The 16,899-nt window shown below is 39.8% G+C and overlaps 3 protein-coding genes and 1 long non-coding RNA gene across 5 annotated transcripts; 2 read left to right on the forward strand and 2 right to left on the reverse strand.

The window, feature by feature from the left end:
* Window positions 1-3,118: 3,118 nt before the first annotated feature.
* LOC106366481 lies at window positions 3,119-6,541 on the forward strand. Its single transcript, XM_013806085.2, has 4 exons — window positions 3,119-3,433; window positions 3,511-3,691; window positions 3,752-4,280; window positions 4,378-6,541. The coding sequence occupies exons 1-4, from the start codon at window positions 3,119-3,121 to the stop codon at window positions 6,539-6,541; spliced, it is 3,189 nt and encodes a 1,062-aa protein (XP_013661539.2).
* A 1,839-nt stretch (window positions 6,542-8,380) lies between these two features.
* LOC106346296 (E3 ubiquitin ligase BIG BROTHER-related) lies at window positions 8,381-11,282 on the reverse strand. Its single transcript, XM_013785582.3, has 7 exons — window positions 10,855-11,282; window positions 10,470-10,785; window positions 10,349-10,386; window positions 9,576-9,617; window positions 9,259-9,380; window positions 9,063-9,171; window positions 8,381-8,577 (listed from the first exon to the last, which is right to left on the reverse strand). Exons 1-7 carry the CDS (start codon window positions 11,173-11,175, stop codon window positions 8,524-8,526), a joined length of 1,002 nt encoding a protein of 333 aa, XP_013641036.2. The 5' UTR covers window positions 11,176-11,282; the 3' UTR covers window positions 8,381-8,523.
* A 1,048-nt stretch (window positions 11,283-12,330) lies between these two features.
* On the reverse strand, window positions 12,331-13,458 carry LOC125577117. The gene is made up of 3 exons (XR_007315429.1): window positions 13,211-13,458; window positions 12,661-13,102; window positions 12,331-12,589 (listed from the first exon to the last, which is right to left on the reverse strand). It is a non-coding gene; the product is annotated as an uncharacterized LOC125577117 (long non-coding RNA).
* Window positions 13,459-13,876: 418 nt separating this feature from the next.
* BNAA01G25780D lies at window positions 13,877-15,993 on the forward strand. Of its 2 annotated transcripts, none has more exons than XM_013785602.3 (6): window positions 13,877-14,042; window positions 14,257-14,532; window positions 14,811-14,945; window positions 15,230-15,286; window positions 15,468-15,602; window positions 15,757-15,993. In XM_013785602.3, the coding sequence occupies exons 2-6, from the start codon at window positions 14,260-14,262 to the stop codon at window positions 15,820-15,822; spliced, it is 666 nt and encodes a 221-aa protein (XP_013641056.2). In that variant the 5' UTR covers window positions 13,877-14,042; window positions 14,257-14,259; the 3' UTR covers window positions 15,823-15,993. The 2 variants fall into 2 exon arrangements, with proteins under 2 accessions (XP_013641056.2, XP_013641048.2); XM_013785594.3 differs by having other exon boundaries at window positions 13,883-14,071.
* The last annotated feature ends 906 nt before the right edge of the window (window positions 15,994-16,899 follow it).

The raw sequence follows: 16,899 nt of genomic DNA on the forward strand, positions 1-16,899 counted from the left end.
TCACATGCATGCATACGATCTCATTGAATGGTAACGCATTTGTATTATCCGGAATGGGACAAACTTTATTTTAAATATATATAATACATATTTCTTAATTATTAAGAGCAAATTGTACGTCATATTGTTGAAAGATAAAATTTGTGTGCCGGAGGATATTCAAACCTTGTAATTAAAAAGAGTTGGACCTACGGGGTTATTGATTACGACATGGAAACGAAATGTTGACGATCACTATTTTTTATGTGGAAAATTAATTATTTTGTAAACTAGTCGGACTGTCGTAGTCTTCGGTTGCTCTCTATTCCCATAGTGTACATTGAAAAGTCAGAAGTCGTCGCGTTACATTATTTTCATCATGTTTCCACAATCTTACGTCATATTTTTTATTTATGATGTAAAAGTTAATATTTTGTATATGCGATATTTTAAAAAACCTCTTCCTGTAAAACAGTGTGATATAGGCTTAAATTTGCCACATAGAATAAAGTGTATGGGTATAAAGTGTAGAGCTGATCCTTTTCAGTTTGCTTGCCGTCATGTACGATATACTGAACCCGGATCGGTCACAGTCGTCTTCGACTTATATCAGATATTGTTTCGTACTCCATTGACCATTTTCATAAGTATCAGCAAACTTTATACTCGGGTACATCTTTCATTTTATTATTATTGCTCTATATAGTGTTGATTGTTTATAATTTAAGCAGCTGATTTCAACACAAAGAGAAATCAGTTGAATTCGTTGATGCAAAGATTATATACGTAAAGCCTAGAACTAGACAAACTAGGGGTTCCAGTCGCATGGTAAAAGTCAACTTGTGTTCAAGTATTCCACCCATGTATCTCCTTTGGTGTAATGAACTATTACCAGTGAAATTAAGAAAAATATTTGCTGACAAGAAAAAACAGAAACTAAGAATAAAATAAAATAGGCAAACAAAAAATTAAGGGGAAGAACAATTTTTGAATGCGAGACAACTAAACAATCGTACGTGTATAATATATGCCCTTTTTAAACTAATTTGGATTGAAGTACCTTACCGAAAATAATAATAATAAACATGGGGTTTGGAGGTTAATTTTCCTTTTCTATATGCTACTAAGCAAACTTAGAACTTTCTCTCTCCTCTCTCTTAGGAGATTGCAAAGGCGATTAGGGATTTCTTATCCCCTTCTCGCACCGGCGGTTCTGGCCTCACGCCACCGCTGAGAATTCTCCCTTCCCTGTTCTTTACTCTCTCGTGTGCTCTCTTCTGTCATGGCAAAAGTCAAGAAAAAGAAAAAACAGTCCCTCCCTTTCGGTAAGGCTTCTTCGAGGCTCCTGTCTCTTATCTCCGGTGGGTTTTTCCGGAAATCTGCTCCTCCCTCCAGCGGATCCTCTGCTAGTGTGAAGGCTCCGGTGACTGTATCCCCTCCGGTGACTGTTACCCCTCCGGTGACTGTAGCTCCTCCGGTGACTGTAACTCCTCCATCTCCAACCTCGAAATCGGAATTGGTTTCATCTAAGCCTGATTTTTCAAAAACCAAGGTCTTAGCTACTGCTCAGGATTTCTGTGTCGTTGAAGGTTCATCCTCCGACACTGCCTCTCCTGAGGAATCGTCTCTTGCAACTGACGCTCCTCCTGTTGGCCCTACTCCTCAGGAACCTTCTCCGGTCCCTTCTCAGAAGCTTTCTAATATCATTCAGAAATCTGCTCAATTGGAGGAACTTGGCACTCCTACTACCCATGTTTCAGGGGCTCCTTTTGTCCTCATACCGGATGACAATATTGAAGAGGCTAAAGAAGAGTTTAAAGAATTCATCTTCGCTCGGTTCCGGGGGGATATCCCTTCTAAAGGGCGTATTATTGGAGTGGTGAATGCAATATGGGCACGCTCAGGACCGAGGATAATCGTTCACAAGGTCGGTGAAGGTTGTTTCCTCCTCAGGGTCACAAACTTGCGGACAAGGGAGATCCTGCTGAGCAGACCTGCTTGGATGATAGCGGGGAGTCCTATGTTCGTAGCCCCTTGGTCTTCTGACTTCTCTCATGATGAACCGCAGTTGACTACAGCGGTGGTTCCAGTGGAGATGCGTGGAGTTCCATACCTCCTCTTCAATCAGAAAAGCTTGAGTCGCTTATCAACGGCCATTGGCAAGCCCGTTTCCTTAGCTCCGGAAACGGAAAGGAAGGAAAACTTTGAAGTGGCTAAGATCTGGATCAAAGTGAGTCTTCTTGGTGAGCTTCCAAGTAGGATTGTTACAGGGTTCTCCAATGGGAAAGAAATCGAGATTGCTATCTCCTATCCCTGGCTTCCCACCAAATGCTCCCAATGTGACAAGTTTGGACATGATGTGGATCATTGCCCTCGCTCTGTTGCCTTATTGAGGAATGCTGACAGCAAGAAAGGTTCCTCATCACAGCGCTCGACTCCCCGCCCTAGAAGCAGAGAGTCAAAATCCAAGAGGCGCTTCACTCGTGATAAAACTCCTCCTCCATGCAATGACACTACTTTGCAATCTAGTGGTCCTAGCAATGAGGATGCTCCTGCTTCAAGCCGGGCTGTTGAGACTGGTAAACTTAATGAGCTGTCTTCTTCGCAATCACCGCACGAAGAAATCACCAATCTTGTAACTGCTGATCAGAGTGCGCCAGATGATGTTCTTTTATCTGAAACCTTGATCATCTCGGATTCTGCAGTAGAGGATGTTGTTCCCTCCCCAGTCTTCTGCCTCGACAGGCCTACGGGATATAATGCCTCTGTCATTGTGTTCCACGATGAGAAGGGTTCTTCTGCGGCTCAAATTCAGTCAGATGAGGACACCTCCAATAATCCTTTCTCCCTGGTACTGAACAGGAAGTGTAGCCGCAAGGCTACAACAAACTAATCCAACATTTTATAATGTTTTTTTGCGTGGAATGTAAGAGGGCTGAATAGCAACCAACGCCACATCTCGGTCAAACAGTGGATTACAACCCACGGGCCTCTTTTTGGTGCGTGTTTAGAAACACACATACAACCTAATAACTCAAGACGGATATCTAATGCTCTTCCAGTTGGTTGGAAGTTTTTTGAGAACTCAGCTCACCATGGTACGGCTAGAATTGTTGTTGTCTGGCATCCTTCGGTGATTATGACGCTTTATCAAGCATCAGCGCAGGCAGTTACTTGTGGTTTCTCTGTACTTGCGGAAGACATCAACCTCACAGTCACCTTTGTCTATGCATACAATGTGGCTGAGGAACGATGTTCACTATGGGAGGAATTATCTCTCCTAAATGCTTCTACTCCAGTCTCTCGCTTTCCCTGGGCTGTCATAGGAGACTTTAACCAAATTCTCAGATCGGATCAGCATTCAAACCACCCGGATATAGATGTTGATGCAGCAGGCATAGATGACTTCACACTCGCTATGCAGGAAGCTGAGCTTTTGAATCTCACACTAAGGGTCTCCCCTTCTCTTGGTGGAACAATCAGGATGATAACCCAATCTCTAAAAGGATTGATCACTTCTTTGTGAACCAGCACTGGGCTCAATCCTTCCCGAATGCCTTTGGGGAGTTCCTAGAACCTGAGCAATCGGATCATGCTCCATGCTTGGTCTCTATGCCTTCTCTCAGACGGCGGATAGTTAAACCATTCAAGTTCTTTGATCATATAGTTGATCATCCCAACTACTTGGATTCTGTGAAGGAAGCTTGGAACTGTGTCACTATCTGAGGAACCTACCAGTTTAAGCTCCAGAGATCCTTGAAATTGCTGAAAGGTGTTCTTCGTAGACTAAACAGGTCTCACTTCAGTGGAATCACACAGCGAGTAAAAGAGCAGACTGTCATTGTCACTGATCTTCAACGGCGACTGCTTACCAACCCTGATCCTATCACTGCCAGATCGGAGCATGATGAAAGAGCTAAGTGGCAGATGCTTCTCAAGGCGGAGGAGAAATTTTATAGACAGAAATCTCGTGTTAAATGGAACCACTTGGGTGATCGTGACACTGCTTTTTATCACAAAACTGTTATCCAAAGGGCGGCCAGTAACCACATACACTTCCTTCGTGATGCTGATGATGGTTACATTGGGTCGATAGACCAGATAAAGGCTCATTCTGCTACATACTTTGAGAACATCTTGGGCCACACGGACATGCCGGAATCTCCTACTACCATCAGAGAACTTCAGGAGCTCATGTCCTTCCGATGTTCTGATGCGCAATGTGAGGTGCTCAGTCGTCATGTCACTGCTGAGGAAATCACTAAATACGGTCTTTGCGATGCCACTAAGCAAAAGTCCCGGTCCTGATGGGTACTCTATTGAGTTCTTCAGATCGGCTTGGAGCATTGTGGGGCCTGATGTTATTGCTGCTGTGAATGAGTTCTTTCTAAACGGTAGGCTCTTAAAAGACCTGAACAACACGACCATTGCTCTCATCCCTAAGCTCCCTCGGGCCTGCAAGTTAGGTGATTTCCGGCCCATAAGCTGTTGTAATCTGATCTACAAGATTATATCCAAGATCATCTCAAACAGACTAAAAGGGGTGCTTCAAGACAGCATAAGCCCGAGCCAATCTGCCTTCCTTAAAGGTAGAAGTCTAGGTGAAAATGTTTTGCTTTCCTCTGAACTGATTAGAGACTATGGCAAGGCTAGTTGTGAAAAGAGCTCTATGCTGAAAGTGGATATCAAGAAAGCTTTTGACACTGTCTCTTGGGATTTCATTCTCAAGCTGCTTGAAGCACAGAATTTTCCTCCTATCTTCAGGCGTTGGGTCAGTGAATGCATCTCTTCCCCTCGATTTTCGGTGGCTATAAATGGTGAACTTGCTGGGTTTTTCCGGGGTAAAAAAGGCCTGCGCCAGGGTGACCCTCTATCTCCATACCTATTCCTCTTTGTGATGGAAGTGCTCTCTAATCTTCTCGTCATAGCTGCTAATGCAGGGCGCATCAGACTTCACCCGAGATGCTCAGATCCTAAAATCACTCATCTTCTATTTGCAGATGATCTCCTGATCTTCTCTAATGGATCTCGTTGGTCTATTAATGGGATCTGTTCAGTTATGGATAAATTTAAAAGGATGAGTGGTCTCAGCATTAATCCGGATAAATCTCACATCTTCTTTGGAGGGTATGCTGGAATCTCGGCTCAAGTGATTGCTGATATAAGCGGTTTCTCGATAGGCACATTTCCTACTCGCTACCTTGGCTTTCCTCTGAACCCGTCAAGGATAACGATGGCCACTTTGCAACCCTTTATTGACAAGATTATTGGGAAACTTCACTCATGGACGGTCAAGTTTCTATCCTTTGCAGGTAAAATTAGACTGGTGGCGTCTGAGATTTACGGCATGGTCAACTTTTGGAGTCAAGTATTTGTGCTCCCCAAAGCTTTCTATGCCAAGATTGACTCTCTCTGCGCTGCATTCCTATGGAAAAACAAGACCACTACTGCTGCGGGTTCTCGGGTAGCATGGAGAGATGTTTGTCGGCCTAAGGCCGAAGGTGGAGTAGGTATTCGGTTATTGGAGGATTTCCAGCTTGTATTCAGGCTCAAGCTAGTCTGGAACCTATTTTCTAACTCAGGGTCTCTTTGGGTAGCTTGGTTAAAAAAGAATGTCTTTGGGAGGAAGGGATTTTGGCTAATGCAAGATTCAAGCCGGTTATCTCCTACTGTAAGAAGTATGGTACAACTCAAGCCCATGCTGAATGATTTTTTGCGCTGTCAGGTTAGAGATGGGGCTTCTTGTTCCTTTTGGTATGACACTTGGACTCTTCTAGGCCCTCTGATCTCCGTTCTTGGCGATAATGGTCCTCGTACGATGAGAATTGGGAAGAATGCAACGGTCTCTAAGGCTGCACGAGAGGGCTCTTGGCTGCTACCACCAGCTCGATCTCCTGATGCAGAGACGGTTCAGATTGTTCTCACGACAATGGCCCCTCCAACTTCTAACAATGGTGCCGACCAATACCTTTGGCGGAAGCATGATGGAAGCTTTGGTCCTACCTTCTCTTCTAAGACTACTTGGGAGCATATAAGACAGACTTCTCCAACAGTATATTGGGCTAAGGTTGTGTGGTTTAAAGAGAACATTCCACGCAATGCTTTTATATCTTGGTTGGCTCTTCTAAGGAGACTTCCTACCCGTGATCGGCTGCGCCGTTGGGGAATGAATGTTCCTCAGGAATGTGTTCTATGTTCCACGGGTATTGAAACTCATCACCACCTCTTCTTTGAATGTGAGTACTCTTCCAGCATCTGGAAGCATTTTGCGCAGGCTATCCTACCTGCTACACCCCTTGATGTGCATTCAGCAGCTGCCATGATCTCTCACCTCCGCCACCCTTCCCAGGCTCCACCTGTCATCAAGCTTATCTTTCAGTCCGCCATCTACCTCATCTGGAAGGAACGCAACGCCCGGGTCTTTACCTCTGCCTCCACTTCTGCTGCTGCTCTTCGTTCCGCCTTAGACCGCCTGATACGAGATCGCTTGCTCTCCTTTCCATCCCCGGACCCCTCTCCGTCGCTGCTGCAGTTCTATTTTTCTGGCCCTAGGCCTCCTTGAGGTTGTTCTGTTCTTGAGTTAGGTTGTTTTGTTTCTTTTCTTTCCCCACAATAAGTTGTCCGCAACAGTTTAAAATCTCGAAAATGGTATAAATTTAACATTTTACCAAAAAAAAAAAAAAAAAAAAAACTTAGATTTGGTCTTCAATCATCACATTGTTTCAGCCTCCGACGTCTCTTCTCCGAAATTAATTTATCTAAAACGTTAGGATGCGAACGCTTCGCCGGTAAAAAGATGGAGAAGCGAGCATGTTTGTTGTTCCTCTTGTAGCTATCAGATATGCCATGTAGTCCACCACATGTGTTCAGGACCAGTTGTATACTTGCATCCCATACCCTAATTATTCGGAAAGACATCTTCTGAAAATTATTTGACCGTACCAAAAGATATCTCCAAACCAACAATTCATAATTATTCGAAAACATCCCAATTCCAAATCAATATGGTACTTAGAAAAATCAGTAAATAACCATTATCACAGAGCAGGAGGAAGGAGTGCGTTGGTGAGAGCCGGTGGTTCAGGAAAATAATGTTGAACTGGCGGTGGAGAAACTGGCTGAGGAGCTGTTGTGGATGACGGATAACCTAAGGCGTGATGGTGCGGTGGAGTTATTTCCGGCTTAGCTTCGTTGTCTCTCTCACGGCTGCTCCTAGGGTTATGGTTCCGGTTTCTGGAAGTATTTGCATTATTTATTCAATTGGACTTGGGTTTTATTTTCGACTTCGTGAGTTTTGGTTTCCTCGTTTGATGGTACTAAGACCATGCGCAATGGTGAGACTCATTGGAGTCCTTAGCACAAAGGTATTTCGGATTAATTTTGGATTTAAAAAAAAAAAAAAAAAGATGATCATTCACGGGCCGCCACGTAGTCAATGGGACCCGTGAACAGTGTAAGGATCAATCCTTACCAAAGGATTTTAAGGATTCTTTTTTGCACAAACTCTAAAAAAGTGGACTCCATGCCCTCTAAGTATTCCCTTAAGAGCTCCCATCGTGCATACCCTAAGTTTGGTTTCAGTGAACTTTTTTTTTTGAGCAACGGTTTCAGTTAACTAGAAATACACAGTAGTTCAGTTAGTTTGCAAATATAGTTTCAGTTCGATTGTTGTCTTAGACAAATTCATTTTAGTTTTGGTATGATAAATTTCCATAAGTTCACTTTTAATCTCAAAGTTCAACTTTCGTATACTCACACTCGACATGGTCCGTTGTTTTCTTACAAACCGTCACACAAGGCTTGCAGAATTGCAGCGCCTTTAATGGGAGATTTGGCAGGAGACAGCACACAACTTCCGACACAAGTGAAGTTCAGCCTCCTTTGCAAATTGGCTACCACTGTTCAGTCGCGCAAGGCTTGAGCTAGCATTTCCCGTTCTGACGGGTTATGAGAAGGTTGAGGTCGAACGAGCCATAGAAAAGTATATCTCGACATTGCCTGCATGGCTGCATTAGACCAAGAAAACTGGCTCCAAGATTTCTCAGTCACGGCCACTGAGTTGCCCCATCTCACCCCAGCTCACGACGGTTGGTGCCACTCAACTCGTCAGCTTGTCATGTAGACGACCAATACTATAGTCGGTATGTTCACGTGCCAAAGAGAACAACAGAACATGGATGCTTCCCGTAATAGCTTGGTGTCCAAACATTCATTTTAGGTAACAAGACTAGTTTCAATATAGTCAAAGATTCAGACCTAAACTTTTTTGATATCATCTCTCGAGTCTCTGAAGACCGAAGTTCTATAGATTAGATTTTCTTTCTAGCTACAAATAAAATAGACTGAGTCGTAGTTCCAATATCCCGATAGCGCAAATACAGAAACAGATGAAAGAAGATACTAGAGTGCAAGAAGATGAGATTCAGATTATTTGAAGGATCCACAGGAAATCTGATGATGGTTTTGTTTATAGTGTACAAACAGACAGCAAAGGTAATAGAGTTCTTAGCTTATGATCTTTTTCTGGATCTCTTCCTTGGCTCTTTAGCTTTGTCCAGCTGAGGATGTTGAAACTTCTGCGCTGCATACAGGGCAAATCTGCAGCAGGATCTCGTGTCAGTTGAGCAGATGATAATCCAATTTCTACAACTGCTTGTCTACAAGCTAAGAAACAAAAAAATGTTCCTAGCTCCCATGGAAGTTGATAACATGAGCGCATGCTGTAGGTAGTCTTAGTACTGTATTAACAAGTTCAAATCTCTGCTTACTAGCAACTAAACCCCTCTTCCAAGATGCTAATGAACACAATCGGCAATCCATAAACTCAACAACAACATGAGATTATAGTCTGTATGTAATACATTTCAACAGACCATAAAGTTTCCCGCTATACACAGTTGTTGTGGTATTATCAGCTGCTGTGGCGGTTTTCTAGCATGGATATATCTTATCAAAAAGGGTACATGTCAGTAGAAAAGACAGCCAAACAGTTCCTAATTGTGTTTTTCAGGTTTCCCATAGCTGACTACAATAACTGCATGATTTTATCTTTCTCTAACAGGATCCTTTTTTGAAAGACATACCTTGTTTATCTTCAACCAGTTATTAATGCACTCCGAGTGGTAAGAATGTTTGCATGGAAGCAGTATCAAGTCATCGTCATCCTCATAGTCTAGACGACATATAACACACCTGCATTAGCATCAGGAAAGTTAATTATCAGGCTACATGCATGAATTGTCGATGATTTACTTAAATTAGTTACAAAAAGGGCATTACGACTCATTGGTTCCGTTCTGGTTTTCTCCATCCTTATATCTTTTTGAAGGCAAAGATGCAATTGTATCAGCAGACAACCCTCTACTCTCCGTTCCCACAATGTCGCCAAGCGCAAGCAACTCCTACAAACATTGGATAGCGTAAAGACATAAGCCAACAGACGTGTTGGGCATCTAATTATTGAACATCGAAATGCATGACGGATGTTAACACTAGAGTCCCACTTTTTTAACAATAGTATTCACGTTAACTATAAATCGTTTCAGAAAATCATGAGAGGATTAAAAAAGGCATAGCACCTAAGAATGTTTTCATACCTCATACGAAAGCTCATCAGGATCCATCTCATCCCAGGCATCCTGCAACAAAATGAAAGTATACATAACGTGAGTGGAAGCAAATCAGATCACCTAAAAGAAACCTTACTTTATATGATTCTCTACCCTGAAATTATAATTTTTAGTTCCTTTTCCACAAAATGGACCAGACTCTATCTAACTTCAGTCCACCGCGAGGTCACATGCTGCAAGGTGTGAGCATAACTTTTGCGGATACCAGTGACAAATTAACGCTACCAGAATACAGTTGATTTGATTACCACACTGGTTAATGCATTTTGACCTCCAAACATACAGACAGTTGTGCAAAATTATAGTAAAATAAATAGTAAATAATTAGATACTACCTAGTACCAAAGCCCCAAACAATTTCATAGAGTAAGATTATCAAATGATTACATGGCACACAATAAGGTTGACTGGCTCAACTACAAACAATAAGTACCTTACATACACAGGGAAGAGTATCTAACTGGGCCTATGGACTAATAGGCTAGCACCAGACTAAACTGTCACGAAATCAAAACAAACTAATGCAAGGACAGAATGATAGCAGATATATTGAATCATGTATGATGTATCACTTCGATCATGTCACAACTTTTTCCTCTGGACACATATATGACTAAATAAAAAAGAAGGTTGGACAGTAGTTCTTTTCACATACTGAGGCAAAAAGGTTCATATTCTCAACAAGAAAAAGCTTACAGCTCAAGATCAAAAAGGGTAGTGTTGTAGAGTAAGGAGTTTACCTCAGAAGTATGATCATCATCCTCTAGAACTTCAACCCCTGCAATCAATAACAATTAGCACAATCCCAAACCAATTCTAAAACGCCCATCAAAGAGAAGTGACAGCAATAAGTGTACTCACGATTAGCTAACCCAGTCAAGGCAGACAACCTATCAGCCATTTCCCTTGCCTCAGCTTCCTGAATAGCTCTAGCAAAAGCTTCATCATCTGAATAACCAGCTTCCTCGGTCTCAGCGTTTCTGCCGCCATCTTCTTGATCGTCTCCATTCGCATTCACATCGGGCGCATCTTCCTGAGGATCATCATCTGTTTCATACTCGTCTTCATCGTCCTCGGGGTCATCAAACTCATCCTCCTCGTAGACATAGCTTCCAGTTTCCCAGCTCCCATAGTCACTGATTTCACTGTTCATCGTCAGCATCATATACGCCCGCTCCTGAGCAACAACAACAACATATTCAACAATCGAAGCCCTAAGATCAGATGCGAAAAGAAAGAGCCACACCTGTTCTTGTAGCGTGCGAGCGAGAGCAAGATCCGAATCGATTTGGCTCAGATTAGTGAACGGAACTCTAGCGGAGGAAGAAGATCGGGGAGGTAGCGGCTCGCCAACCGAATTCGATCCGCTCTCATCATCATCCACAGCCGCCGCCGCCGTTTCCGCACCTTCCTCTCCTTTCTCGCTGCTTCCGCTTCCGGATTCCGGTACGACGCCGGTCTGACGATTCTCCGGCGACCGTGCATCAGCGTCGTTGATCTTGGTCGCTTGCTCGGCGGTGACGGCGACGTTGCTAGCGTGGTCGCTGTTGTCCTTCTCCATGGCCATGATTGTAAGCTAGGGTTTTCGAATCGGGGATTTTCGTGGGGGCGATTGTTGTGTGGGGATTTGGTACAGAAAGGGGAAATTATTCAAGAATCGAAAGGCAAAATAGTGCTTCGAATTTTGAAATTATGCTATTTCTTTTAATTTGCAAGGATCCTACTTCTTTTTTGTTTCTTTCTAAAATCACCCAAAGTGTTTATTGTTATTTACACCTACCTCCCCCACATTTGTTTTTGATCATATCATCCCCCACTATTTTATTCTTGTTCTTCATTAGTTTTTTTATTTTGGCCTTTGAGACTTCGACAAATGTCACCACTAGGTAGTATGTATTAATCCAAAAAGCATGATTCAGATTGAGATTGATAAATTACTTTATAATACTTATATTATAACCTGCGAGTACTCGGTTAGCTTCAATTTCAACTTATCTATTATTTTCTGAAATGAACTTAGCTTACCGTGTATCCAAGTGAGCTAATACCCGATTCCAATTTGCTTCCGTGCACACTTGAATTTGGTTGAATATAACTCGAAGAAAAACAAGTTTATCAGTGTTGTTCTTTTTATAAGAAAAAAAAACGAGTCAAGCAAAGGCCAAACTGATATGGGAGACGTCACAACTTTACGCGGAAACGTGCAAGTAAACAAAACGTTGGCTTGATGAAAAAAAAACTTAGGCGTATTTTTTTTACAATCACTATAAGTTTTGGTTTTTTAAGTGTTAAAGATTAATTCATCATATATACTGCTTATTAGAATTAATATTTTAAAGTTTATATTGTTAGAATATAGAAACTTTGTTTTTAGTTTTTATATTGTTTTTATCAAGAATCTCAATGAGAAAAGTTTTTAGCTTTTATAACAACTAGATCTTTTGGCCGCGCTACGCGCGGCTACTATTTTAAATAAAATTTCCGATCATATTATTTATATATATAATATATTGAATTGTTAAACTTATAATTAAAAACAGAAGAAATAGAATTCTAAATTAAATAGAAAAAAAATAACGATTGAAAAAATCATTGTAGTTAATGCAAGTAAGAGTTTCATAAGTAATACTAATAATTAACAAAAGAAAATTACAAAATATAAATTTCTAGTTTTTTTAACAGAACCCTCATTTTATTTTTGGTATAAATAACTTACATAATAATTACTGGTTTAGGAAAAGAAGAAAGCATTAAGACTTTTCAGAGCATCATGATCTCTGCAACTAAATGATGTTAAGATTCAATTACCATTAGTGGTGATTCCACCAGCCGGAATGTGCATTCTTAAGGAGAAACACTGGTTTCTTTTTCAACAGTCAATTCTTGTCCGAACCAGACAGGTACTCAGTATCATTGATGAAACAACAGCTCTCAAGAGACGATGCAGGTGCACGGTAAATCGTACAACTTGTCTCAGACATCTAAAACACCATATAACAAAAACTTACATATACAGAACAACAGAAACCATATGATAAAAACAGTCTATTACCTTGTGTAATAGCATGGTTCTATCTCTTCCAAGAGTAAGTGCACGCTCCTTCCTCAGCGCATCAATGGCTAGGATCTCATCCTGGTGTCCGAAACTGTCTTGCACAAAAGCTCAACCTTGTACATTCCACGCCTTGACACTCCAATCAAAAGAACCAGAATAGACTTCTGAAATCCCGTGTCTGAAACATAGGCAAGAAACAGTGTTCATGTGACCTGGAAACGCCTGCAAACACATAACTATACAAAAAGCTGAGACTTGACGGAAGAAACCACAAAACAAAACAAAATAAGAAAAAACTCAGAACCATATGTTCCGAAAACATGATTATGATAATTGAATTAAACAAACTTTTACGGAAAACAATAGGATGTATCAATGACTATGAACAATTTGGGTCTTGATGGATCATGCGAACTGATAGAGCCACGATCCTAGATTCCTGCAAACAACACATGGCTTGACCAAATGAAGGTGTGAGTTTGAAAAAAGTAATCAGAAACAGATGATATATATATATATAAGGTTGTAGAGGGAATCTATATGTTACCAAAGTTAACAGACAGAGGATGCAGAAAGGTCGAGACTTGAAGCTTTCCAAGACGATGTGGGATTTCGCTGGTGTTTCAGTGCTCGAATTTTCTGGAGAAGTGGATCTGGCAATCATTGCTTTGGTTATATTAAAGCTGCATATTTGGCCACCGGCGATTAAGTACTCCCAAGTAGATGTGAATTTTCGAGAGGTTTGATTGCACAGAGATGGAGTAGTGTGTCAATTAGTTAGAGAAATTGAAACGACGAAGAACAATACTAAAGGGTCTGGAGTTCATCTTTCATCGTTTCTGGTTTTTAGGATTTTTTTTTATGATTGAGCTTAATGGGCAACATATATCAAACAAAACGGATTTTAAAAAATTAAAGCCCACAATACACAAACCAGTATGTGACGTGGCAAAACGAAATGTTTTGATTGGATGATTATTTATGCCGACGTGGATAGGTTCAATGGAGCTTATATCCAACTTTTAGTATTGTATTGATATTTATCTTCGACATTTATAAAAACAAAATATTTTTTTATAAAACAACCATGTCTCTTTTTTGTCTTCATATTTTGAGTCATGAATTTAAATTTTAGACGTTTTGGTTTTATAATTTTTAAAACAAGTATTATAATATGGCCGAAAGAAACTACTATTTAATAGGTTCTAGCAAAAAAAAAAAAAACTATTTAATAGGGAAATTTGCCTTGTTTAGAATTTCATATATATTTTTTTGTGGCTCCTCCTTCACCGTTCATTCACTGATTTTTTTTTTTATCTCTTGTTTCTCCTTCTCCTCATCTCCTCCTCCGCATCACCGTCGCACTCTTCCTCACGACGGTAAGCTTACGTGATCCCTCGACTTCTAGGTAAATTCTTAAAATGGTAATTTGTTCCCGTTTGATGAATCTCTCAAGAGATAAAAGCGAGTGTGTTAGGTTTCTCTGCTTAGTTTATGTATCACTGTGTTTACTGTTGGTTAGAGAATCATCTATGCTGATTCTTTAAAATTACAGAAAAAAACTTATGATTTGGCGTGTTTACCATTTAACAGGAGATGATGAGCATTGTTTCAAGTCACCATCATTGTCAACCATCGTTTACACACGAACAACGATGCGGTATAGGAACACTTTCGAAGGTTTCTTACTCGAGTCCGTGTTTCTCTGGAAGATTGGCTTTCTCTCATAGCCTCTGCATGAAAAGTACTTGTAAGGGACAAACTGGTAGGAGAAGATTTTCAAGAATCTGCAGTGTTGTGGATGATGGGATGAATCCAGATAGTTCAGATGACGAGGAAAATGAATCACCTGATGATAAATCTAAAAGGGTATGTTATTCTTATCACTGAAGTTATGAGTTGACGTTAAAGTGTTCAAGTGATGTGACTGAGACCTAGTTTCTTTGTGCTCAATGCTCATACGATAGAACTCTCTGTTCAATAGTCAAATAAAATGTTCATCGATTTCTGCTTGAACCTGAAAAAAAGGCGTGATCAGTTTGCTTTCTTGAGTTAGTTTGATGTTACAATCTCTGCCAATGCTTAAATACAGAACACACTAATAAGCATGCCTTTGTTTAGAGTTTATTGATTGCTTTTATTTTCAGGAAGCGAATGATATGAACCGGGCTAATCTTGAAAGAATGGTTGGGTCGGATGATTCTGCGTTTAACGGCTTAGATCTTGCAACTCTCATCAGGCAGAAGTATGGAAGATCTTATGATGTTCAGCTCATCAAGAAGGTATGCCCTTTCTGTTTCCAAGAGTGTTTTGTGATGAATGTCATGTCTTAAGAACTTCTGGATTTATACGCAAAAATGTTTTAAACGCCAAGAAGAAAGTTAGGACCTTTTCAATACTCTTCTTTTAAATGCATGAATATAGAACCAGCTTTTTCGAATTTCAAATTGTTCATGTTCCCTTTTGCATTTTCAGTTTCTTGATGTGCCCTCGATTATATTTGTGTGGAAAGATTCGTCTCTTTAGAAAATTATTAACTCATCTTTTCTAGATGTGATTAATGTAGGAGTTCATGGGGAGGAATCTTCTTGCAATGAATGTCATGTGGAAGTACAGAGAACAGGTAAAGATAATCACCATTTGCTATGTTTTTGATCGTAAAAGAAGCTTGTTGATATGATTACTATGATCTTTCGTTTTTCATATAAATTGCTATATCGTTGGAAAGTCTTTGCCACATAAAAGTGATAATCTTGTAAGCTAATTCACCAGACTATCTTTCTTTCGTCTTCCTCAATGCGTAGAGGTCTTTTCCTCTAACCGAAGAAGAATATATACTGAGACTTGACGATGTAGCCAACATGTTGAAATGCTGGGGAGCAGTCTCACATATCCGTAATAGCCTAGCAAAGTCCAAAGAGCGACCCAGGATAGGGAAGGTGAGCTTATTAAGCCTTAACCACAAACATATCAGTTAAATCACTTCAATGCATAGTATAAGACCTCTCTGAATCATTCAATTGTACTTAAAAAGGGCATTTTTGTGCGTTTGAAAGTCTCCGGTCTCAGGCTGATTTCTTTCTCTTCATGCAGGCTGTGAGCATTTTCATAGACATGGATTCAACAGGGGGACGAGCAAACGAATGGATTTACAAGTAGAAAGCCGACCGGTTTACCAATCCTAAACCAAAAAGCTTTTGTATCTAAACATAATATAGTCAGTCCATCAATTCATTTTCAAGGCTCTTCTCCTTCTTCTGTATTTGGTGTCTCAAATCATGTATTATATGTATTACATGTGTGTATAGCTTAAGTAGACACAAATCTTTACATGAACCCTCTCATCATCATCATCACTATACTTATCCACCCCTCCACGTCCTACATCATCATTTATTTGATCTCACAAATAGAAGAAAAAAGATTATCATCATTATCATAATTACTATTATTGATGATGTTGTCACATCACGATACACATCATGACAAGGTATGCTTCTTAACTTCATCATCAAAAGCATACATCCTCTCTCGCCTCATCACCACAACCACCAACAAGTAAAACATCATCATCATTATCATCATCACCCCTTATTGAGTGGTTTAATTGTTAAATTGTATTTGTCCACACGTTAATGCTACTAATTACTAAAAACTAATATTAGTCGATCATGATCAATAGCAAGCATATTCACCCCAGTTTGCAATTTCTTACAATTTCTAACACATGTTTTGTTTTATTTATTGCGCCGTGGAGTCATGAGAGAATTATTTTAAATGATAAATCAAATTTACATAAAACTAATTTACATTTGGGAAAATTGATTCTTTTTTTGTCAACGGAAAAATTGATTTTATAGCCAAAAAAAAATATTGTTCACGAACTCACCATATCATATCATCTCATATTTCCTCTTTTATCTTCCTACTAGGTTAAGACCCTCGCCTTGCGCGGGATAAATATTATATATAAATTATATTTAAGTATTATATATTTTTTACATATTATAAAATAATAAATATATATTGAATAATTAAAAATTTAGTAACTATTATGTATATAGTTAAATTGGTACAAATACTTAATAAATTTTATTTATCTAGACAAACACTTTTTTCTATTTTATATGTTATAAAATTAAGTTTAAATGATATTAACATAGATATATAGTACATTTTTAATATTGACATTTGTTAAAAAATATTTTATACTCATATTATTTTTGATTGTTTGTA

Source organism: Brassica napus, chromosome A1 (assembly GCF_020379485.1).
Source record: "Brassica napus cultivar Da-Ae chromosome A1, Da-Ae, whole genome shotgun sequence".
NCBI classification, from domain to species: Eukaryota; Viridiplantae; Streptophyta; class Magnoliopsida; order Brassicales; family Brassicaceae; genus Brassica; species Brassica napus.

What these genes read in the sequence shown, in the direction of transcription:
- LOC106366481 (XM_013806085.2), top strand. Translation starts at nt 3,119, where the DNA reads ATGACGCTTTATCAAGCATCAGCGCAGGCAGTTACTTGTGGTTTCTCT. An exon ending in TGTGAAGGAAGCTTGGAACT is followed by an intron (nt 3,692 to 3,751) that starts GTGTCACTATCT and finishes AATTGCTGAAAG; the next exon opens with GTGTTCTTCGTAGACTAAAC. An exon ending in GCCACTAAGCAAAAGTCCCG is followed by an intron (nt 4,281 to 4,377) that starts GTCCTGATGGGT and finishes TCTAAACGGTAG; the next exon opens with GCTCTTAAAAGACCTGAACA.
- LOC106346296 (XM_013785582.3), bottom strand. Translation starts at nt 11,175, where the DNA reads ATGGCCATGGAGAAGGACAACAGCGACCACGCTAGCAACGTCGCCGTC. An exon ending in CTCGCACGCTACAAGAACAG is followed by an intron (nt 10,786 to 10,854) that starts GTGTGGCTCTTT and finishes GTTGTTGCTCAG; the next exon opens with GAGCGGGCGTATATGATGCT. An exon ending in ATGATGATCATACTTCTGAG is followed by an intron (nt 9,618 to 10,348) that starts GTAAACTCCTTA and finishes ATTTTGTTGCAG; the next exon opens with GATGCCTGGGATGAGATGGA.
- BNAA01G25780D (XM_013785602.3), top strand. Translation starts at nt 14,260, where the DNA reads ATGATGAGCATTGTTTCAAGTCACCATCATTGTCAACCATCGTTTACA. An exon ending in CTGATGATAAATCTAAAAGG is followed by an intron (nt 14,533 to 14,810) that starts GTATGTTATTCT and finishes TTTTATTTTCAG; the next exon opens with GAAGCGAATGATATGAACCG. An exon ending in ATGTTCAGCTCATCAAGAAG is followed by an intron (nt 14,946 to 15,229) that starts GTATGCCCTTTC and finishes TGATTAATGTAG; the next exon opens with GAGTTCATGGGGAGGAATCT.